Source organism: Mya arenaria, chromosome 3, assembly GCF_026914265.1.
Source record: "Mya arenaria isolate MELC-2E11 chromosome 3, ASM2691426v1".
NCBI classification, from domain to species: domain Eukaryota; kingdom Metazoa; phylum Mollusca; class Bivalvia; order Myida; family Myidae; genus Mya; species Mya arenaria.
This window is the reverse complement of record NC_069124.1, coordinates 88,680,450-88,708,110: the sequence shown is the minus strand read 5'-3', so window position 1 is coordinate 88,708,110 and position 27,661 is coordinate 88,680,450. Positions and strand designations below refer to the sequence as shown.

General features: G+C 40.9%; 1 protein-coding gene across 1 annotated transcript; it reads left to right on the top strand.

Moving 5' to 3' along the window:
* Positions 1 to 6: 6 nt before the first annotated feature.
* LOC128228194 (sodium- and chloride-dependent taurine transporter-like) lies at positions 7 to 27,661 on the top strand. Its single transcript, XM_052939357.1, has 15 exons — positions 7 to 968; positions 2,899 to 3,030; positions 3,419 to 3,608; positions 3,777 to 3,938; positions 4,198 to 4,330; positions 8,448 to 8,582; positions 13,083 to 13,186; positions 14,879 to 15,003; positions 15,202 to 15,314; positions 15,644 to 15,781; positions 15,960 to 16,059; positions 23,869 to 23,969; positions 24,513 to 24,689; positions 24,813 to 24,977; positions 25,117 to 27,661. The coding sequence occupies exons 1-15, from the start codon at positions 782 to 784 to the stop codon at positions 25,189 to 25,191; spliced, it is 2,037 nt and encodes a 678-aa protein (XP_052795317.1). The 5' UTR covers positions 7 to 781; the 3' UTR covers positions 25,192 to 27,661.

Genomic DNA, 27,661 nt, shown 5'->3' with positions numbered 1-27,661 from the left:
AAATGGGTATAGCTGTCGTGCATCGACTGTGGAAGGTGGGTACAGTGTCATGCATCGACTGAACTTTACAACTTTGATAGTGTGTTGGGCTTTCAAATAAAGATTTAGATGGATGATAAACCATCACATCTTAAACGTAAGTAATTGAGAAAAATTGAAAGTTTCGATTCATGATTTATCAAGCAAGACGGCGAACACTTGAGGATAAAGACAACCTCCTTACTGGACTTAACCTGTTTGGTGGAGCTATAAACATGGAACTGGATCCGTGAAAAGATAGTCGAAAATATTCGTTAATGTTGCAAATTTAAACCTCTCGATGAAATGACACATACGTACAGACGACAGTAAGATTCAAATCCATTTTGTTTCATTCCCTCACAAACATGTTGAATGCTTGTTAAACCACTTTGGGTATAAGACGTCTGTGAGCATAAATCGTCTTCTGCAATCGGCGAGGCCGTGCGTACATGTGGTATTTGGGCGGTGTGTACATGTGGTATTTGGGCGGCCTAATGAACCGAGGAGGACCATTCAACCAGCAGGCTTTTTCATACTTAAATATATTAAACTGGTTTGTATGCCTGTATCGATTGTTGTGATTTCAATACTGTCATTCCACAATAACGTTGAATGTAAATATGTATGCTATTTAAGACTTTACCTCACTGAATGGTAATTTGAGTTACCGACCAAGGACCATTTCGGAATTTAACAGTCTGTGACCAGAAACCATTGTGTTGCGGGGACGAAGTTAAACGCGAAACTGAAATCGTCCAAAATGGGCAAAGAAAAAAAATCTCCTAAGATTGAACTTGATGGTGACCAGCCGCCGGATACGGAGCTGGACTACAAGAAGCGGGAGACGTGGGGCTCGAGGTTCGACTTCCTTTTGGCGTGCATCGGCTTCTCCGTGGGGCTTGGGAACGTCTGGCGGTTCCCGTACCTCTGTTACAAGAACGGTGGAGGTAAGTGCGCATTGGTTACTGTGCTTTTCAAGTAGTTATAAATAATCTTCTTTAAAAGTCTTCGTCTCATATGGCAAAATATTTTATAAATTGTTGCGCAAAAAATATTTACAAAAGGTTGCATGCATACATATATGCATATATATATATATATATATATATATATATATATATATATATATATATATATATATATATATATATATATATATATATATATGTGTGTGTGTGTGTGTGTGTGTGTGTGTGTGTTAAGAACTTGCATTTTGCAAATATTTTAAGCAATAAATGTGGTAGATTATTCATATAACAGCAGGAGCTTTAATACTTGTTCGTTCAACCAGTTTTCGGTTAAATCGTTTTAAACACTTTGAGCAAATAAAAACTATAATGTCATATTCAATTTAAATTGTTAGATATTCTTAAAAGTAGGTTAATAGTCAATCAGCTTATGCCTTTAAACCTCCAATTCTCCTTTTCGCAAATGGAACCAAGAAAACAGAGACGTTCAAGTCACACAATATCAATTGTGTTTTTTAAATAAAAATTATGTTCAAATGTAAGATAAGCAAGTTTTACTTATCCACAATGGCCGCCACTGTGTTGCACAACAATGTTTTCACCTACAAACGCTCTTTATTTTCACCCAGATTTTAATAACCTATAAATGATTCAATATACGCATACATGAGATATTACTATGAAAGACCTTTGCTTGGTAATTAATATTATGTCATGGGAGGCCGATGTTGGTAAAGCTCGTGGCCCAATCCCCTTGCATGTTTTTTTAATGTCTGCTTCAAAAATTGTGTTTGTTACTAAGCATTGAAAGTTATATTATAATAGTGTTTACATGCAATAAGACACTTTTAAATTAAACTGAGATTTTATCTTCACATCCATGAATCACACATACCCCTCAGTTTTCTACGGAATCCCACCAGGGCCACACATCGCCGTATTAATTGCTCAAGAAAAAAGAACGCGACATTAATATATTACATTTTCGCATAGTTTTCTTGCAATTTTGTAGTACTTTGTATGCGAAACTATTGTGTTTTCATTTGAAATTCGAAAGAAAAAGATTCCTGATTTGACATTCACTTCGGTGCATTTTTTTAATAAATGTGTCTGGGGTTAAAAAACAACAACGCGATATTCATTGCTGCATCTGCGCATCTTTTTCATTAACTACCTAGTGGTTTTATTATATAAAGTACTGCACACATCGAAAAAAAAATGCGAGATTAGGCATTAACTCCGGTGAAACTTTTTTAATAAGTCTGTCTGGAGAAACAAAAACTCGAAATGTATTTTATTGTATCTCCTCATCTTTTTTTCATTGACTATCGAGACGGTTTACTACATGAAGTTCTGTACGAATTGGGAAAAACGCGACACATAAGCAAACAAATATCGCGTGTTTTTTAACATTTTTAAAAGGCGAGGGGCGGGACCGTGTTCTTTCTTTTTGGTTTCCGTTGTTAGCTGTAGTTAGAAAATGATTTTTTAGTTTACATGTCAGATTGGCAAACCCCAATTCAATTCTTGGTAAGTAACGTTGTTAGACTAAAATGTTTTATTTCAAATCCACAATTTGAAGCTTATTCAAATTTCTCCTTTGATTTCGAAGTCATTTAGCGAAGATATAGTGATGGGAGAAAACAATGATGAATACATTTGTGTTGTAAAATAATCACATTATTTAATTCTATATATGTTTTCAACGTTCAAGAGTTGAAGAAATACATATGATCACATTTTGCGCTAATTTATGTTTTTGCCAGTGTCAGTGCGGACAAAAAAGACTCCTTATAAATAGTTGGCGATGTTATCAATAGCTATCACTGTCAAACATCTATAAGGTTTATGTATATACGCGTTGTCGCCCTTTTTGCTTACCAATCATAATGTAATACTTGCTCTCCAGGTGCCTTCCTCATTCCGTACCTGATATGTGTCATCGTTGGAGGAATACCACTCTTCTACCTTGAGGTAGCCGTCGGCCAGTTCATGGGTGTCGCCGGGATCAACGCGTGGAACCTGTGTCCAATCTTTCGAGGTAGATACGTAGTCGGGAATGAAAATGATGTATACGTTTAAAAACTTCTGCTGCAATAAAGAAACAAATTTGCTATTCATTGTGTTAAACAGAGCACGACCACAATGCCCTTTTGTACCGCAGAGACGGTAGAAGTAGCAGTACTTACTTAACGGCGGCCACGGACAGTAAATTCCAAATGTTCGTAGAGTTTTCAACAGTTCCACGTGATACGTAAAATAATATGCCAAATCGCTGCGGGTGTATTTTGATGTGTGTATTGTTAACATCAGAATCGAAGGTAAAACTTTCGAGGAGGTAACCTTATAATTATATCATGTTTTATGTCACAATTATATTCTTGAATTTCGATTACTTGCCCATGGATGCTTGTAAATTACGTCTTCAGGTATCGGTTTGTCCACCTTGATCATCGTCTTCTTCCTGAACTGTTACTACAACGTAATCCTCGCCTGGGCGTTCAGATACTTTTTCGCGTCGTTCACGAGTAAGCTCCCTTGGACGGACTGTGATCCAGATTGGGCGACTGAGCACTGCAGCAAGTTCGACCCGGCCTCCGACAACAGATGCAACTACACGTCAGTGATACTCTTCTTGCAATTCCATTTAAATGAAGTATGAATGTGCTGGTATATATATATGTGCTCAACGACATCACACAATAATAAGTATTCTTAAGGTCATATATTTGTGATTATAACATTGGCGTCGGGTCTTCGAAACTTTGTTGCATGTTCTTTTTTCAGACACGCAAACAACGTCATCGAAACAGGGGCGAAATTTAATGGAAGCTGCATATCGAAAACCGATGCGGACACCAGAAACATCACCGTCTACCTGTCGGCGGCTTACAATGCCACGGAGGAGGCCATCGGCTACAAGGTGGAACCCGTCACCGAATACTGGGAGTAGGTCATACTGTGCGGCACAGTGTAACAGCGTTGAAATAATCACCGACGTTTGATACATGTAATAATAGTGTGTCAAATGTATTTATTGTTCGTGACAGAGGCATAAATGAGTAGGTTTATTGCAGTAGAACAAGTTCAGAAATTACTCAATTCAGTACCTTGATTACGATTATATCTCTCTATTATGACACCATAGCATTACCTCCTGCACATGACGGCTGACAATCACTATTCACCGAACCGGGTTTTTTTTCAGGAACAAGGTTCTGGCGATCTCTGACGGAATACACGACATGGGTCCGGTCAAGTGGGACCTCGTCCTGTGCCTGCTGTTTGCCTGGATCGTCGTCTACCTCTGTATCTGCAAAGGAATTAAGTCATCCGGAAAGGCAAGTACTTCAGTTTAAATTAGACGAACATAACCATACCATAAAGCCTCGGGTAACGATTTGATACCCGTCCGCTTTGCGCATACCTACCCTACATGTACTAGTTTACGAATACAGTATCTCGTTTGGCGTCTTTTAAAACAATTAGTGGTACTGCTGAAAACATTGTTGGAGTCCTTCATCCTCAGCACCCCAGCATATTAACTACTTAATTATATGAGTGGGCAAATCGGATTAAAAAAATCTCGTATTCATGAATAGTTAATGAGGTGAAATCCAGCCGCCTGAATTATCGCATGAGACACACCTCATGCGTTACGGAAATGACCGAGAAGTGACGGATAAAGTGAAGGTTCTGAATGTTCCAATCGGATCGCGGCTTTTACATCTTTTAAGGCAAACATAAAATATTCTGTCAATTTTGCTAATAGCTAGCTATTCAATAAGATTATTTGTTTCCAATTTGTTACCGGCTATTTCATTAGTCGAAAACTGCTCATGAATATCCAAGCTTTACGGTGTATCGCTAGCCAATGTTTGGGTTGTGAAGTCTATTTTGGTAGAGTAATATTTTGGGGTAGTGTAGTGTGCTTGGGTAGTCTCGTATGTTTGGGTAGTGTAGTACGTTTCGGAAGTGTAGTATGTTTGGGTAGTCTCGTATGTTTGGGTAGTGTAGTACGTTTCGGAAGGGTAGTAGGCTTGGGTAGTCTCGTATGTTTGGGTAGTGTAGTACGTTTCGGAAGTGTAGTATGTTTGGGTAGTCTCGTATGTTTGGGTAGTGTAGTACGTTTCGGAAGTGTAGTATGTTTGGGTAGTCTCGTATGTTTGGGTAGTGTAGTATGCTTGGGAAATGTCGTATGCTTAGGAAGTGTCGTGTGCTTGGGTAGTCTCGTATGTTTGGGTAGTGTAGTACGTTTCGGAAGGGTATTAGGTTTGGGTAGTCTCGTATGTTTGGGTAGTGTAGTATGCTTGGGAAATGTCGTATGCTTAGGAAGTGTCGTATGTTTGGGTAGTGTAGTATGTTTGGGAAGTGTAGTATGTTTGGGTAGTGTAGTACGTTTCGGAAGGGTAGTAGGCTTGGGTAGTCTCGTATGTTTGGGTAGTGTAGTACGTTTCGGAAGTGTAGTATGTTTGGGTAGTCTCGTATGTCTGGGTAGTGTAGTACGTTTCGGAAGTGTAGTATGTTTGGGTAGTCTCGTATGTTTGGGTAGTGTAGTACGTTTCGGAAGGGTATTAGGTTTGGGTAGTCTCGTATGTTTGGGTAGTGTAGTATGCTTGGGAAATGTCGTATGCTTAGGAAGTGTCGTATGTTTGGGTAGTGTAGTATGTTTGGGAAGTGTAGTATGTTTGGGTAGTGTAGTACGTTTCGGAAGTGTAGTATGTTTGGGTAGTGTAGTACGTTTCGGAAGGGTAGTAGGCTTGGGTAGTCTCGTATGTTTGGGTAGTGTAGTACGTTTCGGAAGTGTAGTATGTTTGGGTAGTCTCGTATGTTTGGGTAGTGTAGTACGTTTCGGAAGTGTAGTGTGCTTGGGTAGTCTCGTATGTTTGGGTAGTGTAGTACGTTTCGGAAGTGTAGTATGTTTGGGTAGTCTCGTATGTTTGGGTAGTGTAGTACGTTTCGGAAGGGTATTAGGTTTGGGTAGTCTCGTATGTTTGGGTAGTGTAGTATGCTTGGGAAATGTCGTATGCTTAGGAAGTGTCGTATGTTTGGGTAGTGTAGTATGTTTGGGAAGTGTAGTATGTTTGGGTAGTGTAGTACGTTTCGGAAGTGTAGTATGTTTGGGTAGTGTAGTACGTTTCGGAAGTGTAGTATGTTTGGGTAGTGTAGTACGTTTCGGAAGTGTAGTATGTTTGGGTAGTGTAGTACGTTTCGGAAGTGTAGTATGTTTGGGTAGTGTAGTACGTTTCGGAAGTGTAGTATGTTTGGGTAGTGTAGTACGTTTCGGAAGTGTAGTATGTTTGGGTAGTGTAGTATGTTTGGGAAGTGTAGTATGTTTGGGAAGTGTAGTATGTTTGGGTAGTGTAGTACGTTTCGGAAGTGTAGTATGTTTGGGTAGTGTAGTACGTTTCGGAAGTGTAGTATGTTTGGGTAGTGTAGTACGTTTCGGAAGTGTAGTATGCTTAGGAAGTGTCGTATGTTTGGGAAGTGTCGTATGTTTGGGTAGTGTAGTATGTTTGGGAAGTGTCGTATGTTTGGGTAGTGTAGTACGTTTCGGAAGTGTAGTATGTTTGGGTAGTGTAGTATGTTTGGGAAGTGTAGTATGTTTGGGAAGTGTAGTATGTTTGGGTAGTGTAGTACGTTTCGGAAGTGTAGTATGTTTGGGTAGTGTAGTACGTTTCGGAAGTGTAGTATGTTTGGGTAGTGTAGTACGTTTCGGAAGTGTAGTATGCTTAGGAAGTGTCGTATGTTTGGGAAGTGTCGTATGTTTGGGTAGTGTAGTATGTTTGGGAAGTGTCGTATGTTTGGGTAGTGTAGTACGTTTCGGAAGTGTAGTATGTTTGGGTAGTGTAGTATGCTTGGGAAGTGTAGTATGCTTGGGAAGTGTCGTATGTTTGGGTAGTGTAGTATGTTTGGGAAGTGTCGTATGTTTAGGTAGTGTAGTATGTTTGGGAAGTGTCGAATGTTTGGGTAGTGTAATATGCTTGGGAAGTGTCGTATGTTTGGGTAGTGTAGCATGTTTGGGTACTTTAGTGTGTTTGGGTAGTGTAGTATGTTTGGGTAGCGTAGTATGTTTGGGTAGTGTAGTACGTTTGGGTGGTGTAGTATGTTTGGGTAGTGTAGTACGTTTGGGTGGTGTAGTATGTTTGGGTAGTATAGTACGTTTGGGTGGTGTAGCATGTTTGGGTACTTTAGTGTGTTTGGGTAGTGTAGTATGTTTGGGTAGCGTAGTATGTTTGGGTAGTGTAGTACGTTTGGGTGGTGTAGTATGTTTGGGTAGTGTAGTGTGTTTGGGTAGTGTAGAATGCTTGTGTAGTTTAGAGTGTTTTGGTAGTGTAGTATGCTTGGGTAGTTTAGTGTGTTTGGGTATTGTAGTATGTTTGGGTAGTGCACTGTGTTTGAGTAGTGCAGTATTTTAGGGCAGTGTAGTTTGTTAAGGTAGTGTAGTTTGTTTGGGTAGTGCTATATTTTTGGGTTTGAACATAATAATAGTAAATTTCAACTTTGATGTCATATTTTTGTTAAATTACTACATTTTTATGTGAATTGATCGTTAGCCAAAATATAAAGTTAAAGAAATAAACAGCAAATGATAAGTGGCATTGGATATCATTGACTAAAGACTAAGATCTTTTGATAAAACGGGCCCCTTGCTTTCAGGATATATCATCCTGGATATCATGATATCGTAAACTGAATATCAGGATATCCCAACCTGGATATCAGGATATTACAAACCAGATACCAAGGATATCCCAAACTTGATATCAGGATATCGCAAACTGTAAATCAGGGTATCTCAAACTGAATGTCAGGATATCGCAAACTGGGTATCAGGATACCTCAAACAGGATATCTCAAACTGGATATCATGATCTCGAAAAATTGGATACCAGGATATCCCAACCTGGATATCAGGATATTGCAAACCAGATATCAAGGATACCGCAAACTTGATATCAGGATATCGCACACTGTAAATAAGGGTATCTCAAACTGATTGTCAGGATATCGCAAACTTGGTATCAGGATATCTCAAACAGGATATCTCAAACTGGATATCAGAGGTTTTTAAACTGGATATCAGGATATCTCAGATCGGATATCAGGATATCTCAAACTGGATATTAGGATATAGTAAACTTAACATCAGGATATCGCAAACTGGTATCAGGATATCTCTAACTGGATATCAGGCTCTACTGGCGTTTCAGCAAGCATGGGACTTTTTTGCCACCAAAGGTTATTACAGATTACAAAGAAGGAATATTCCCCAAACATGAGAGCTTTTATCCGTGATAGAAGTACGCTTAATCATGAGATAAACGATGTACTTGACCCCATCAATGAAACAATCGAAATTAAATTCGTTTAATAGTATACTAGTATGCAAACATATTATTACACTTCGATTTCGAAACGCAGCAAGCTTATAAAAGTATCGTTCTTTTTATCCAGGTAATGTACGTTACGGCGACGTCACCTTACATCTTCATGTTGGTGTTGCTGATTCGAAACTCTTTGCTGGATGGAGCCAAGGAGGGAATCATCTACTACTTGCAGCCAGACTTCTCTAAAATGAAAGATACACAGGTATTTGTTTTAAATCGTTTAAGGAAATGATTATCTTAACACTGTTCTCTAACGTATGTGTTTATACTTATAAAAGGTGGTATTCAGATTCAACTAAACTTTTATACTAGTGTGTTATTCTATTATGCCTATCAACTACAATTTGAAAAGAATGTGAACACAATTGTATAATATAAGTATAGAAAATACTATTTCAATTCAGATCACAGCTTAAAAAAGAGTATAACAAATTATTTACAAATGTACATATTTAAACCAATTATCCATAACAGCACTATATGGAAATAAGAATCATTAGAATGTTCAGAAGTATATGACTTACATGCGCAGGGGTAGATATTGTTTAAACTTACACACAAAAACATACATGTACAGAGGAAAACGACCAAACATACCAAGAAGTTGGAGTATGAACGCCAATATACGTTTGCAAAATCTGAGTTATATATTAATGGTTAATACAAAGGTTATATATTCTTCCATCTCACATACAATGATACTTGTATTTATCTAGTCTCACTTCTAGAACAGTGCAGACAGAAGGGAGAAACCCGCACTGAATTAATTGTACATCTGAATGTCCTCCCATGTAGTATCTTATTTGTAGAAGTATTATGCAATACAGTTACAATTAGCTCAACACCAGTTACTGTAGTAGTTTTTCAGTTTATGGGAGTTTTCCCATTCATATCCGTGTGTATACATGTGTTTTACTGTTAATATACGCAAAATAGTACATACTCGTACATGAACTTATTTTGTAAATCAAACATTATTTCAGGTATGTTTCAGAGGCTGGTTTTCATTGAAATTAGATACTTTCGAGTATGATTTTCAACTCCACATGGACTCAGTTGAATTTTTGTGGTCTATAACAAAAGTCTTGAGCTAAAGCTCAATCCTAAAAATGTTCTTTAAAAGGAGGTACATGCTTGCATACAAAAAGTATATACACAAACCCTTCTAGAGCATTTAACCACCTCATTCGTCTACACAAATTGGAGAATTAAAAGTTAAAACTTGAACTCACAATGTTTTCTTTTCGGTTCTTGAGTTTGATAACGGGTGTAATATGCATAACTTTGCTGCATTTTTTGTTTGCACTTTTTTACAAACCAATGCACCTGATTTGTCATGGTCACAGAAAACAGTGTATTCATTATATTCCCGCTTCACAATCAGGCAGATGGGAATTATTCAAGAATTATCACATATGTCCGTACGACAGTCGGGCCCTCCGTCCCGTTTTCGTCGATTCTATATCTTCCTCACTCATGTCCTGATTTTTTGGCAGAAGTGAACGCCATAGCACAAGGATGTGTCGCGCTTAAGATCCGTGCCCCTAACTTCAAGGTCATGCGTTTGTTTGGCTCTGAATGTGCTTTATTGTAAACATAATGAAAATAATGGAAAACTGGACTGGCTTGCATTTAGACCCTCTGAAGTTTGTTTATCTATGAATATGCTTGACTGTATCCACAAAAGGAATCGTCAGACCCTGGAAGGGTTCGTGTTGACAACTTCTGTGGTTAAGAATACCGATTATTAGGTGTTTGCTTGACACATGATGGACTTAAATGTAGCTGCAATTGTGTTTATTTTGAACTGAGTTGGATGTAGAAGTGTCTTACTGTTTCAATTCCTTGATTAAGAGGTTATAATGTATTCATAACCAACTGACACACTTTGTATGTGTTTTGATTTTGAATTGCGAACAATGAATTATTGTGAACTTGACATTGGGGATATATTCAAAGTAAATGTACCTTTAAAAAAAGGTAACGCATCTTACCGTTCAAAGATTGAAAGAAAAGCATTCCCTCTGATAGTTAATGTAGCGCAGTTACCAGTGTTACTTTTAAAGACCTAGTTTAAGGAATGTTTGGCATGACAATCCCCTGCTTTGCATCTCATGCTAATTGCACGGACGTCACAGATAAGGGGCCAATTTCCTGTTTATTTGTGTATTGGCTCAGGGCTATTTAGGGTCCATTTCTATAATAAAACCTCCAAAACTGCACAGCAGGATATTCAGATCAGATATCTGATAAGACAATTAGGCATTTAGATAAGATCAATACATAGACATTGTGTACAATACACGTTTTTTTTGTTTGTTTTTTTGGTGTGTGTGTGGGGGGTGTCACTTATAGAAGGATTAACCCAGGCCTTTAAGCAATACTTCCGTAGATCACTTTGATTTCCATGCATTGTATTTGCATAAACAATAACGCATATTATTTCCATGTAAATAATTATTTACCCAATCGCTTTCTTTTGTCAAAAAACGTAATCAGAAGATTATAGTTGACTGATCCAGATCGTACCTATGAAATCTGCAAATATGTTGCATTTCTTATTCATAACAACAGCCAACCATTTAAAAAATAACACAAGGTGAATGTTCTCAGATGAAGAGCGTTGATGAAAGAACCATGAAACCAGCGGTTTGGCTGATTTAAAGTTGACTTGTACAATTTAATTGTTACGAAATTTTGCGTATCAATACAGTTGAACCCCGTTGGCTCGAACTCGCTTGGCTCGAAGTCTCGCCGGTATACCGTTTTTAAAATCACCGTTATCATGTGGGATTTTGGCCAAGCAGCAATGCTATGCCTTTTCACAACGTTTAGTCTCACGTACTAGTATTACAAAACTATTGTCAATTGGGCACTTCATATATAGAGCCTTATAGAGCCCCTTTATTGTTTGTTTGGCACCAAATGTTTATTGGACACACAGTGGACTTGAGAACAATCTGTCTGTGGTGACTGTGATAGGTTGATGGTAGCCATAATGAGGATGAATGAGCCCTGGCTTGACATTTTAGAGTCCGTCTGTGGGCTTGTTTGAGCCCGTCTGGGGCTTGTTTGATCATGAGTCGGCTTGTCTGTAACCACAATAAGGATGCAGAGGGCATATTTGCATTTTCACAACCTGCATTTTGAAATGCGTAGTATTTTATGTCCGTATGAAGTACATCATGAAACAATTATATCATCTATTCTTTACGATTTGTTGTGTTTTTATGCCACGTATGCAAATTTGCACCTGTGGTATGTTTTGAATGCGTTTATATTGGTAATTGATAACATTGACTTTTTTAATAAAATGCCAATAGCTTGTGTTGAAAAGAACATTAGACTATTAGTATCTCCATTGCCGAGAGTGTTAGATAGGTTCATTCCGACCCGAGCGTAGATTGTTTTGCGGAAACGGGGTTTACCGAGTTTCCGCAAAACACCCTGCGCGAGGGTCGGGATGAACCTATCTTACACGAGCGGCTATGGTAGATGCTTTTTCTCCCACCTCAGTTAAACAAAATAAAGCAAAAATGTATTTTTTGCTGGAACTCTTTTGTGCTTAGTGAAAATTATTGCGTATGGATATGCGATCATTCGTGGTTGTCATGGATATGCGCGCAGTGATTTAGTCTATGTGAATAGTCAAATCGGTCTTTAAATAGTACTTAGGAGAGTGAGGCATTATTCATTGAAAGGTGCGTGAAAACTGTTTTATGGTGACATTTGAAGCGAGAAATAATTAATTAGCGTTCTAAATATTGTCACAAGACAAGATTTCCATGATGTTACAGACGACAGTCATCAACCAAGGAGGTAATTTCAATGTGGTGACCATTAAAAAGGAGTTCCATACGGGCATTTTATCTTCGCCCGTGGGCAAGATAAGAATTTCTAGCATTGTTAAATCATTGGATCTACTTATCTGAGGTGGGAGAAATAATGATGAAGCTAATTTCAATCATGTAAGATATCAATATCATTATTTATTACAACTCTTATTCACAAAGCGATATTATGTTGCAGTTATTCAAGAGAAATACAAAATGATATCCTTTCAGAAAACATTTAAACTGCACGTATTTACGATTTTCTTTTCCTTCTTAAATCATGAATAAGAATGAGGAATGTGCATGTTCACTTCCAAATTATCAGCTGAAATAAAAGTGTGATAGTTTTTCATGATAATTTAATGTATTTGAAATTTTAGCAATCCATATTGATAGCATATGAGTCTCAAAGAAAGTACAAATAATTAAATAAACTTAAAAAGAAGAGATGAATATTGAAAAAAATGGGGTCTTTTTCATACTCTGGCCTTGAAATGATCATTCCATGTACCTTGAAGTGTTCAATGGTGTATGTAAATTTTAAGTGTCTTATAATAAAGAAATGCAATAAAATTAATTTTTCTATAATTAAAGTATACTTAATCGGTTCCGAAATGTTCTGAACGACAAAAACAAGTGAAAATACGATGTACAGCTCGGTTCTCAGAAACATGTGTTAGAAATTGAATACCAGCTGGGCAGTCAGTATTTATAACTCTGTGGCTTGCTTAAGATCATTATCACGGAGGTGTTAATAAACACTGACTCTGGGTAACCTATATCAAAATGATAAGTTTGGAGGACTGTATACCCTCATGTTGTTCCTTTATATAAATATGTTAGGCAATTCTTAAAACTGAATCTTACAGGTGTGGGTTGACGCGGGGACGCAAATTTTCTTTTCCTACTCAATCTCCCTCGGGGCACTAACAGCCCTCGGCAGCTACAACAAGTTCCACCACAACTCATACAGGTAAGCAATTTTTAAACTATAATGCATTGCTTTGGTGCATGTTTATTTATTCAACAATTTTTTTTCGCAAACTTAATCATGCTAAATACAGTTGTGCCTAAGTATTTCCCTTATTTATATAGTTTTACCTTTCCTTGCCTATATTTCTATATATATATATGACCAAGGTTCTAACCCTTACTTTATTAATCATCTTCATTGAAAAACGGGTAAGTAAATTTCGTATTATGAATCCCTAGTCTCATATCACTTGGAGCGCTTTTATCGTAATACAATGTATAGTAATGTGGTTACACGTATGGGCTACCAAAATGTACGTGAAATTAGCGGCCTAGCGGCCTAGCGGCGTGAACTTGGCGGCCTAGCGGCCTAATTATTTTTTCTATTTCCAAGCAATTGTTGATGCGTTTTTTTCAAACATTGATAAATCAAAGTTTTTTATTCATACAGTTACATAGCAACCTTAAATTGTTTTTTTATTCATAACATTTTTCTATACGTTTGAATTTAAAATGATTATAATTAACACTTTATGCACATGTTATCACTCTGAAGCGTTTTTAACTTTTTTTCAAAGAAGTCGATCAAGCACTTCAGCATAAAAACAGTAAATACATCATTGTTTTAGAAGAACATGCATGTTTAATGCTTTGAATTAGCTGACAGCTTTATCGACGATTTATAAAAAAATGTTGATAATCGCTTCAATGTGTTAATGTCTGCATAAAAACAGTTAATATGTCATTGTTTTAGAAGAAAATGCATGTATACATGCTTTGGAATAGGATTCAATTTAGGCCGTTAGGCCGCCAGGCCGCTCATTTCACTCCGCTATGCCGCTAGGTCGCTTAAGTGCTTGATCGATTTTTTTGAAAATAGTTGAAAAACGCTTCAGAGTGATAATTTGTGCATAAAACAGTTAATTTAAAATTATTTTAGAATAAAAGGTAATGAAAAATGTTCTGAATAGAAAATAATTTAAGGCCGCTATGTAACTATATGAATAAAAAACTTTGATTTATCATGGTTTTAAAAAAAACGCATTAACAATTGCTTGGAAATAGAAAAATATATTAAGGCCGCTAGGCCGCTAGGCCGTTAGGCCGCTAGGCCGCCAACTTCACGCCGCTAGGCCGCTAAGCCGCCAGGCCGCTAACTTCACGCCACTAGGCCGCTAGGCCGCTTACTTCACGCCGCTAGGCCGCTAAGTTCACGTACATGCTACCGAACGAAAGCACTGAGTGTGCACCGATCATCAGTTGTCTGCTCAGTCCAATATTTGAAAAAAAAACGAGGTTTTGCGGGTCGTACATCAGTCCGTCTATATTTCCGTAACAGCAGTCCAAATTTAATATATAACTTATCATAAATGTTCACCATAGAAAGACGATATGACTGTTATAATTCCCTATATATAATAGGTCTGTAGCTTCAATATCAGAGTAATACATTAAGATTAACGAGTCTTTTAAAAACAACAACATTCAGGTTCTAAAAGTGTGTACGCTCTGTACGTAACTTTAATAGTGTTCCACCAAATTTAAGCATTATATTAAAACACGACACCAATGCTTTTATTCGACAAGTGTAGGTCTACCATTTTACGTTTTGGGTAAGATCTTCGTCATCTATTTTGTGAACAAAACACTCAAGGCTGGCTTATAAGATGTTTTCACTGTCAATTTCTCACAGGGACGCCATCATTTTCGCATGTGCGAACAGCGGCACGAGCATTTTCGCGGGATTCATCATATTCTCCATCCTCGGTCACATGTCAGTCGTGCAGGGAAAGGATATAGCAGATGTCGCCGAAGCAGGTCGGTAGACGAATCTTTTTGAGAATAACATTTATGAATATTTCTAAGACCAAATAATTATTCTGAAATCATTTAATAAATATGTTGACAACCTTAGATTTTTTTAAAAACAAAAATAGTGTCTCACGTGTTCATATCCGGCGTACTCCCAGAACACGAGAAGAATGTATGTATAGTCACATTTTTTATGTATTCCAGGTCCTGGGTTGGCATTTATCGCGTACCCCAAGGCGTTGACGTTGCTCCCGGGGGCCCCGTTCTGGTCCATCATGTTCTTTCTCATGGTCATCTTGCTCGGGCTAGACAGCCAGGTGTGCCATTGTTAGAGTAACACAAGAGTGAATTTAAAGCAAGGATCCGAAACTGAATATTAACAGCATAAATATATTCATTAATGTTTTGCCATCGAATTATGTCCCGTTCAATTCTATAAGTTTTATTATGGTCTATGAAAGAACTTTGGTCAAATGATGCGTTTGCTTAATGAACTGTCTCGTCAAATACGATTGTCAATTCAAAATGTACTTGTATGTTGCTTATGAGACGCAATATATTTGAATCTATTATCTGTTTAAAGGTTGCATTGGTGCACGAGCATATAATCGATATCTATATGTAATGATACATTCGTGTCCTCCAGTTTGTTGGTGTGGAGGGTGTGGTGACAGCGGTTGTGGATCAATTCCCGGGCTTCTTGCGCAAGGGCCACAGAAGGGAGGTTTTCATTGGCTGCGTCTGCATCCTCCAGTTTCTCGTTGGCCTGCCCATGGTCTGCCCGGTAAGCCATTGACAAAGGTGTTCCATATACTGGCATCATCTAATGTTGTATGTAAAGTTAGTATATGCTTTGTATAAAGGAGTAAAATAGTTAATGATTTAGCCACCTAAAAATAAACATTCCTCGTTATAAATGCATAGTAAATAAGACAATTTTTCAAAACGTTAACTGCTTCCAGGGCGGGATGTATGTGTTCCAGCTATTCGATTACTATTCCGGAAGTAGAATCATCCTCTTTGTCGCAGCCTTCATGTGCGTTGCCGTTGCCTGGTGTTATGGTAAGGCGTGCCTCATCGAAACATATCCAGGTGCTATGGTAAGGCGTGCGTAATCCACACATATCCAGGTGCTATGGTAAGGCGTGCGTCATCCACACATATCCTGGTGCTATGGTAAGGCGTGCGTCATCCACATATATCCTGGTGTTGTGGTAAGGCGTGCGTCATCGAAACATACCCTGGTATTATGGTAATGCGTGCGTCATCCACACAAACCCTGGTGTTATGGTAAAGCGTGCTTCATCCACACATATCCTTGTGTTGTGGTAATGCGTGCGTCATCCACACTTACCCTGATGTTATGGTAAGGCGTGCTTCATCCACACATATCCTGGTGTTGTGCTAAGGCGTGCGTCATTGAAACATACCCTGGTGTTATGGTAAGGCGTGCGTCAGCCACACATACTCTGGTGTAATGGTAAGGCATATCCTGGTGTTATGGTAAGGCGTGCTTCATCCACACATATCCTGGTGTTGCGGTAAGGCGTGCGTCATTGAAACATACCCTGGTGTTATGGTAAGGCGTGCGTCATCCACACATATCCTGGTGTTATGGTAAGGCGTGCGTCATCCACACATATCCTGCTGGTGTTGTAAGGCGTGCGTCATCCACACATACCCTGGTGTTATTGTAGGCATATCCTGGTGTTATGGTAAGGCGTGCGGCATCCACACATATCCTGGTGGTGTTGTAAGGCGTGCGTCATCCACACATACCCTGGTGTTATGGTAAAGCGTGCGTCATCCACACATATCCTTGTGTTGTGGTAATGCGTGCGTCATCCACACATATCCTGGTGTTATTGTAAGGCGTGCGTCATCCACACATATCCTGGTGTTGTGGTAAGGCGTGCGTCATCCACATATATCGTGGTGTTGTGGTAAGGCGTGCGTCATCCACACATATCTTGGTGTTGTGGTAAGGTGTGCGTCATCCACACATATCCTGGTGTTGTGGTAAGGCGTGTGTCATACACACATATCCTGGTGTTGTGGTAAGGCGTGCGTCATCCACACATATCCTGGTGTTGTGGTAAGGCGTGCGTCATCCACACATATCTTGGTGTTGTGGTAAGGCGTGCGTCATCCACACATATCTTGGTGTTGTGGTAAGGCGTGCGTCATCCACACATATCCTGGTGTTGTGGTAAGGCGTGCGTCATCCACACATATCCTGGTGTTGTGGTAAGGCGTGCGTCATCCACACATATCCTGGTGTTGTGGTAAGGCGTGCGTCATCCACACATATCCTGGTGTTGTGGTAAGGCGTGCGTCATCAACACATACCCTTGTGTTATGGTAAGGCATATCTTGGTGTTGTGGTAAGGCGTGCGTCATCCACACACATCCTGGTGTTATGGTAGGCGTGCGCCATCCACACATATACTTGTGTTATGGTAATGTGTGCTTCATCCACACATATCTTGGTGTTGTGTTAGGAGTGCGACATCCACACATATCCTGGTGTTGTTGTAAGGCGTGCGTCATCCACACATATCCTGGTATTGTGGTAAGGCGGGCGTCATCCACACATATCCTGGTATTGTGGTAAGGCGTGAATCATCCACACATATCCTGGCGTTATGATAAAGCGTGCGTCATCCACACATATCCTGGTGTTTTGGTAAGGCGTGCGTCATCCACACATATCCTGGTATTGTGGTAAGGCGTGCGTCATCTACACATATCCTGGTGTTATGGTAAGGCATGCGTCATCCACACATATCCTGGTGTTGTGGTAAGGCGTGCGTCATCCACACATATCCAGGTGGTGTTGTAAGGCGTGCGTCATCCACACATACGCTGGTGTTATGGTAAAGCGTGCGTCATCCACACATATCCTTGTGTTGTGGTAAGGCGTGCGTCATCCACACATATCCTGGTGTTATGGTAAGGCGTGCGTCATCCACAAATATCCTGGTGTTGTGGTAAGGCGTGCGTCATCCACACGTATCTTGGTATTGTGGTAAGGCGCGCGTCATCCACACATATCCTGGTATATGGTAGGCGTGCGTTATCCACACATATGGTGTTATGGTAAGGCGTGCGTCATCCACACATATCTTGGTGTTGTGGTAAGGCGTGCGACATCCACACATATCCTGGTGTTATGGTAAGGCGTGCGACATCCACACATATCCTGGTATTGTAGTAAGGCGTGAATCATCCACACATATCCTGGTGTTATGATAAAGCGTGCGTCATCCACACCTATCCTGGTTTTATGATAAAGCGTGCGTCATCCACACATATCCTGGTATTGTGGTTAGGCGTGCGTCATCTACACATATCCTGGTGTTATGGTAAGGCGTGCGTCATCCACAAATATCCTGGTGTTTTGGTAAGGCATGCGTCATCCACACATATCCTGGTATTGTGGTAAGGCGTGCGTCATCCACACATATCTTAGTGTTGTGGTAAGGCGTGCGTCATCCACACATATCCTGGTGTTATGGTAGGTGTGCGTCATCCACACATATCCTGGTGTTATGGTAAGGCGTGCTTCATCCACACATATCTTGGTGTTGTGGTAAGGCGTGCGTCATCCACACATATCCTGGTATTGTGGTAAGGCGTGCGTCATCCACACATATCCTGGTATTGTGGTAAGGCGTGAATCATCCACACATATCCTGGCGTTGTGGTAAGGCGTGCGTCATCCACACATATCCTGGTGTTTTGGTAAGGCGTGCGTCATTCACACATATCCTGGTATTGTGGTAAGGCGTGCGTCATCTACACATATCTTGGTGTTATGGTAAGGCGTGCGTCATCCACCCATATCCTGGTGTTTTGGTAAGGCGTGCGTCATCCACACATATCCTGGTATTGTGGTAAGGCGTGCGACATCCACACATATCCTGGTGTTATGGTAAGGCGTGCGACATCCACACATATCCTGGTATAGTGGTAAGGCGTGAATCATCCACACATATCCTGGTGTTATGATAAAGCGTGCGTCATCCACACATATCTTGGTGTTATGATAAAGCGTGCGTCATCCACACATATCCTGGTGTTTTGGTAAGGCGTGCGTCATCCACACATATCCTGGTATTGTGGTAAGGCGTGCGTCATCTACACATATCCTGTTGTTATGGTAAGGCGTGCGTCATCCACAAATATCCTGGTGTTGTGGTAAGGCGTGCGTCATCAACACATATCCTGGTATTGTGGTAAGGCGTGCGTCATCCACACATATCTTAGTGTTGTGGTAAGGCGTGCGTCATCCACACATATCCTGGTGTTATGGTAAGGCGTGCTTCATCCACACATATCTTGGTGTTGTGGTAAGGCATGCGTCATACACACATATCCTGGTGTTGTGGTAAGGCATGCGTCATACACACATATCCTGGTATTGTGGTAAGGCGTGCGTCATCCACACATATCCTGGTATTGTGGTAAGGCGTGAATCATCCACACATATCCTGGTGTTATGGTAAACCGTGCGTCATCCACACATATCCTGGTGTTTTGGTAAGGCGTGCGTCATCCACACATATCCTGGTATTGTGGTAAGGCGTGCGTCATCTACACATATCCTGGTGTTATGGTAAGGCGTGCGTCATCCACACATATCCTGGTGTTTTGGTAAGGTGTGCGTCATCCACACATACCCTGGTGTTATGGTAAGGCGTGCGTCATCCACACATACCCTGGTGTTATGGTAAAGGCGTGCTTCATCCACACATATCCTGGTGTTGTGGTAAGGCGTGCGTCATTGAAACATACTCTGGTGTTATGGTAAGGCGTGCGTCATCCACACATATCCTGGTGTTATGGTAAGGCGTGCGTCATCCACACATATCCTGGTGGTGTTGTAAGGCGTGCGTCATCCACACATACCCTGGTGTTATGGAAAGGCATATCCTGGTGTTATGGTAAGGCGTGCGTCATCCACACATATCCTGGTGTTGTGGTAAGGCATATCCTGGTGTTATGGTAAGGCGTGCGTCATCCACACTTACCCTGATGTTATGGTAAGGCATATCCTGGTGTTATGGTAAGGCGTGCGTCATCCACACATATCCTGGTAGTGTTGTAAGGCGTGCGTCATCCACACATACCCTGGTGTTATGGAAAGGCATATCCTGGTGTTATGGTAAGGCGTGCGTCATCCACACATATCCTGGTGTTGTGGTAAGGCGTGCGTCATCGAAACATACCCTGGTGTTATTGTAAGGCGTGCGTCATCCACACATATTCTGGTGGTGTTTTAAGGCGTGCGTCATTCACACATACCCTGGTGTTGTGGTAAGGCGTGCGTCATCCACACATACCCTTGTGTTGTGGTAAGGCGTGCGTCATCCACACATACCCTTGTGTTATGGTAAGGCGTGCGTCATCCACATATATTCTGGTGGTGTTTTAAGGCGTGCGTCATTCACACATACCCTGGTGTTATGGTAAGGCATATCCTGGTGTTATGGTAAGGCGTGCGTCATCCACACATATCCTGGTGTTGTGGTAAGGCGTGCGTCATCCACACATACCCTTGTGTTATGGTAAGGCGTGCGTCATCCACACATATTCTGGTGGTGTTTTAAGGCGTGCGTCATTCACACATACCCTGGTGTTATGGTAAGGCATATCCTGGTGTTATGGTAAGGCGTGCGTCATCCACACATATCCAGGTGCTATGGTAAAGCGTGCGTCATCCACACATATCTTGGGGCTATGGTAAGGCGTGCGTCATCCACACATACCCTGGTGTTATGGTAAAGCGTGCGTCATCCACACATATCCTGGTGTTGTGGTTATGCGTGCGTCATCCACACATATCCTGGTGTTATGGTAAGGCGTGCGTCATCAACACATATCCTGGTGTTGTGGTAAGGCGTGCGTCATTCACACATATCCTGGTGTTATGGTAAGGCGTGCGTCATCCACACATATCCTGGTGTTATGGTAAGGCGTGCGTCATCCACACATATCTTGGCGTTGTGGTAAGGCGTGCGTCATCCACACATATCCTGGTGTTGTGGTAAGGCGTGCGTCATCCACACATATCCTGGTATTGTGGTAAGGCGTGCGTCATCCACACATATCCTGTTGTTGTGGTTAGGCGTGCGGAATCCACACATATCTTGGTGTTGTGGTAAGGCGTGCGTCATCCACACATATCTTGGTGTTGTGGTAAGGCGTGCGTCATCCACACATATCTTGGTGTTGTGGTAAGGCGTGCGTCATCCACACATATCTTGGTGTTGTAGTAAGGCGTGCGTCATCCACACATATCTTGGTGTTGTGGTAAGGCGTGCGTCATCTACACATATCCTGTTGTTATGGTAAGGCATGCGTCATCCACAAATATCCTGGTGTTGTGGTAAGGCGTGCGTCATCAACACATATCCTGGTATTGTGGTAAGGCGTGCGTCATCCACACATATCTTAGTGTTGTGGTAAGGCGTGCGTCATCCACACATATCCTGGTGTTATGGTAAGGCGTGCTTCATCCACACATATCTTGGTGTTGTGGTAAGGCATGCGTCATACACACATATCCTGGTGTTGTGGTAAGGCATGCGTCATACACACATATCCTGGTATTGTGGAAAGGCGTGCGTCATCCACACATATCCTGGTATTGTGGTAAGGCGTGAATCATCCACACATATCCTGGTGTTATGGTAAACCGTGCGTCATCCACACATATCCTGGTGTTTTGGTAAGGCGTGCGTCATCCACACATATCCTGGTATTGTGGTAAGGCGTGCGTCATCTACACATATCCTGGTGTTATGGTAAGGCGTGCGTCATCCACACATATCCTGGTGTTTTGGTAAGGCGTGCGTCATCCACACATACCCTGGTGTTATGGTAAGGCGTGCGTCATCCACACATACCCTGGTGTTATGGTAAAGGCGTGCTTCATCCACACATATCCTGGTGTTGTGGTAAGGCGTGCGTCATTGAAACATACTCTGGTGTTATGGTAAGGCGTGCGTCATCCACACATATCCTGGTGTTATGGTAAGGCGTGCGTCATCCACACATATCCTGGTGGTGTTGTAAGGCGTGCGTCATCCACACATACCCTGGTGTTATGGAAAGGCATATCCTGGTGTTATGGTAAGGCGTGCGTCATCCACACATATCCTGGTGTTGTGGTAAGGCATATCCTGGTGTTATGGTAAGGCGTGCGTCATCCACACTTACCCTGGCGTTATGGTAAGGCATATCCTGGTGTTATGGTAAGGCGTGCGTCATCCACACATATCCTGGTAGTGTTGTAAGGCGTGCGTCATCCACACATACCCTGGTGTTATGGAAAGGCATATCCTGGTGTTATGGTAAGGCGTGCGTCATCCACACATATCCTGGTGTTGTGGTAAGGCGTGCGTCATCGAAACATACCCTGGTGTTATTGTAAGGCGTGCGTCATCCACACATATTCTGGTGGTGTTTTAAGGCGTGCGTCATTCACACATACCCTGGTGTTGTGGTAAGGCGTGCGTCATCCACACATACCCTTGTGTTGTGGTAAGGCGTGCGTCATCCACACATACCCTTGTGTTGTGGTAAGGCGTGCGTCATCCACACAAATTCTGGTGGTGTTTTAAGGCGTGCGTCATTCACACATACCCTGGTGTTATGGTAAGGCATATCCTGGTGTTATGGTAAGGCGTGCGTCATCCACACATATCCTGGTGTTGTGGTAAGGCGTGCGTCATCCACACATACCCTTGTGTTATGGTAAGGCGTGCGTCATCCACACATATTCTGGTGGTGTTTTAAGGCGTGCGTCATTCACACATACCCTGGTGTTATGGTAAGGCATATCCTGGTGTTATGGTAAGGCGTGCGTCATCCACACATATCCAGGTGCTATGGTAAAGCGTGCGTCATCCACACATATCTTGGGGCTATGGTAAGGCGTGCGTCATCCACACATACCCTGGTGTTATGGTAAAGCGTGCGTCATCCACACATATCCTGGTGTTGTGGTTATGCGTGCGTCATCCACACATATCCTGGTGTTATGGTAAGGCGTGCGTCATCAACACATATCCTGGTGTTGTGGTAAGGCGTGCGTCATTCACACATATCCTGGTGTTATGGTAAGGCGTGCGTCATCCACACATAGTCTGGTGTTATGGTAAGGCGTGCGTCATCCACACATATCTTGGCGTTGTGGTAAGGCGTGCGTCATCCACACATATCCTGGTGTTGTGGTAAGGCGTGCGTCATCCACACATATCCTGGTATTGTGGTAAGGCGTGCGTCATCCACACATATCCTGTTGTTGTGGTTAGGCGTGCGGAATCCACACATATCTTGGTGTTGTGGTAAGGCGTGCGTCATCCACACATATCTTGGTGTTGTGGTAAGGCGTGCGTCATCCACACATATCTTGGTGTTGTGGTAAGGCGTGCGTCATCCACACATATCTTGGTGTTGTAGTAAGGCGTGCGTCATCCACACATATCTTGGTGTTGTGGTAAGGCGTGCGTCATCCACACATATCTTGGTGTTGTGGTAAGGCGTGCGTCATCCACACATATCTTGGTGTTGTGGTAAGGCGTGCGTCATCCACACATATCTTGGTGTTGTGGTAAGGCGTGCGTCATCCACACATAGGTTGGTGTTGTGGTAAGGCGTGAGTCATCCACACATATCTTGGTGTTGTGGTAAGGCATGCATTATCAAAATATGTCCTGGTATTTTATCGGATTTAGATCATGTAACATAGCTATGGATCGCATTTTGTCGACATTTTCTGTTAGGAATTGATCATCAAAACACCTTTTAAAATAAAAGCTACACTTTACAAAACAACTGAATGTGTTACAATTATTATTGCAGGTATTCGCCGTTTCTATGACAACCTGGAAATGATGTACGGTTGGAGAATCAACCCATACATGGCCATCTGCTGGACTGTTCTGAGTCCAATATTCTGCATGGTTAGTACAGTAAATGTAGACTTCTGTTTACGTCATCGGGATTCGGATCAATAGATATCATGTAGAGCTGATAAAGACTCCACGAAGTCGGGCTCACCTACGCACTACTGCGGTATCCGTCGTTGTGTACCTTGGTCGGCATGGTTAGGAACATCTCGAGGTCATGACTTATCGATGAGGCAGTTTCATTGGTTTCGCAATAAACCCTCTCCGGAATTCTGACACTCACATTTGCACACACGCTCGTTCTAAAGTTTCCCGTATAAAAAGCATTCCGACGAAAGCTTGAATAAAAGTCCGTCCGTCTGAAAACTGCTTTTTAGTTTTAAGCCAGCCATTTAGACTTGCGGGTAAACTGACAGTACAGGGTTATTTAAGAGTATTTAATTGTAACATGTGAATCCATTGGAAGAAGCGTTGTCTCGTCATCTTTACTCACATTTTGTCAGTCAATTTTTCCACGGAATGTTTGAAGTGTAGTGTAAGAAAGTATCGTGGTTACCGACGACAGATCAAATGGATTTTTAATAAAAAATATTTCAGGTAATTTTCGTGTTAAGCACTATCAGCTACTCCGAACTTGACTACAAGCGACCGAAGGGCGTCTACGAATATCCCCAGTGGGCGGTGGCCATCGGATGGACGATGGCCGCGTTCGCCGCCGTCTGGATTCCCATTGGTTGGCTCTACCACATCATCAGATACGGCTCCAGCTGGGAGGTGCGGTACCCATTTTTTGTTATTAAGTGCTCTTCTCCCAGAATGTGGTCGGTTTTCAGTTGTTTCTGTTCCGGTCTATTTTAAAAGTCGAACAATGGTTACCAGCCGTGTGTGTTTTTGTAGACATTTCAGTTGGCGTTCAAGCCGCTGGGTTTAAGAGATTATCAGTTACGATCCCAGGACAAAGGGGAGCGCTCCCTGGCCGACCTGAACCGGCCCAATGGATACATTTCGGACGGTCACGGGGTCCCTGCCACTAAAAGCGAATCTACGCCAGCGTACAAGACGGTTCGTAACATAAATCTTATAGTTCCTAGTGTATTCATTATTAATGTCGGGTTTACATTTTTGTCGATTTTTTTAGATTTTGTTTCAACAACCCCAAAGTACAAATTCACGTGCATAATATTTAGTTTCTTTACTTTAGGCACTGGATAACAAGGGTGGAATGGACAATCCGACATTTGTACCATCGGAGCAGCCGACATTCACAAGACTTTAAATTCTGGACACTCTAAAATCAACACAGCGTCATTAGCTGATATAGACACAATTGCTTTTACTGGAATTATGGAATTAACTACCAACCGTCTCTTATTCTTACTGGAATATTGGAATCAATCATCAACCATCTCTTATTCTTACTGGAATATTGGCATCAACCATCGACCATCTCTTATTCTTACTGGAATATTGGCATCAACCATCAACCATCTCTTTTACTTACTGTAACATTGCCATATCTTATACTTACTGTGATATTGGCAACAACCACCAACCATCCTTTATACTTACTGATATATTAATTGGCATTAACCACCAACCATCTCTTATACTTACTGAGATATTGGCAACAACCACCAACCATCTTTTATACTTACTGATATATTGGCATCAACCATTAACCAACTCTTATACTTACTGTGATATTGAATATCTATTACTTACTGGCATCCACTATCAACCACCAACCATCTCTTATACTTACTGAGATATTGGCATCAACCACCAACCATCTCTTATACTTACTGAGATATTGGCATCAACCACCAACCATCTCTTATACTTACTGAGATATTGGCATCAACCACCAACCATCTCTTATACTTACTGAGATATTGGCATCAACCACCAACCATCTCTTATACTTACTGAGATGTTGGCATCAACCACCAACCATCTCTTATACTTACTGAGATGTTGGCATCAACCACCAACCATCTCTTATACTTACTGAGATGTTGGCATCAACCACCAACCATCTCTTATACTTACTGAGATATTGTCATCAACCACCAACCATCTCTTATACTTACTGAGATATTGTCATCAACCATCAACCATCTCTTATACTTACTGAGATATTGTCATCAACCATCAACCATCTCTTATACTTACTGAGATATTGGCATCAACCATCAACCATCTCTTATACTTACTGAGATATTGGCATCAACCATCAACCATCTCTTATACTTACTGAGATATTGGCATCAACCATCAACCATCTCTTATACTTACTGAGATATTGGCATCAACCACCAACCATCTCTTATACTTACTGAGATATTGGCATCAACCACCAACCATCTCTTATACTTACTGAGATATTGGCATCAACCACCAACCATCTCTTATACTTACTGAGATATTGGCATCAACCACCAACCATCTATTACACTTACTGAGATATTGGCATCAACCACCAACCATCTCTTACACTTACTGAGATATTGGCATCAACCATCAACCATCTCTTATACTTACTGAGATATTGGCATCAACCATCAACCATCTCTTATACTTACTGAGATATTGGCATCAACCATCAACCATCTCTTATACTTACTGAGATATTGGCATCAACCACCAACCATCTCTTATACTTACTGAGATATTGGCATCAACCATCAACCATTTATTACACTTACAGAGATATTGGCATTAATCATCAACTTTCTCATATATAAACAATGACTTGATAAACGGATGTCATTTCGACACAAGTATGGTAACTGGTGAGATTTCCCACCTGTGGATATAAAAGGAACACGGCCAAAATGCTCAAACTTTCATCAAGCGCCTGCAGTGTTTGTTAGCATACACTAAACAAAATTCCTAACCGGCCACTAAGTAAAGTAACCTTCCTGAAAAGTGCATTAAGTATAATCAATATACAGTTCAGTATTCGATATCCGCTATCTCGTGGCAATAGTCTTTGAAAATTTCAGCTAAATCGAAGCATAAACGGCAGAGAAAACACAGTCCATATGCGGTAACTCCCAAATCCAAAAGTCACAAGGAAAAGAAATAACAATGCAAATTCCATAGGGAATCAAAATTTTCATTGTATTTGTATTTTTAGCAATATTTTGACTCAGGCTTTGTTTCACATAGATGGTAATGTTAAAGTTGAACTTTCATTTGAACTAATTAAGCCGTTGATGACTGTGTTTCAGTCTCACATATGATGTAATATCATTTTAAAGTAATTAAGGGTGGTATTTTTCTTCCTTTACACGCTATGTTATATTTTGTGACTTTTATGATTGAGAGTGTTGTCATTTGAGACACTGTATCTTTTTGACAAAGCGAAATATGTGAACCAAGTTTTCACAGCATGTGTACGAGGTAATGGTCTTTTCTTAAAACTAATTTGTAATTAGGCTTATTTCACAGGGAAAGGAACATTAGAAGATTACTTAGGTGGCCGGTAAGGAATTTTGTTAAGTGTATATCTTGTATTACAGAATGCGGAAAGTTCATTGTTGATTTTTGTTTCGTTTATTTAAAATGATAGACTTATTTCATAAACCATAGATACGAATGCGTCTTCCACGTGAAATGCCACGAAACATATATGAACTATTTTTCTTATATATTTTATCCCGGATTAATATTAAATTCCATTATGATCCTAACATTTCTGTATAAGTTGTATTAGCTGTTTATAATATATTTGGCACAATGTA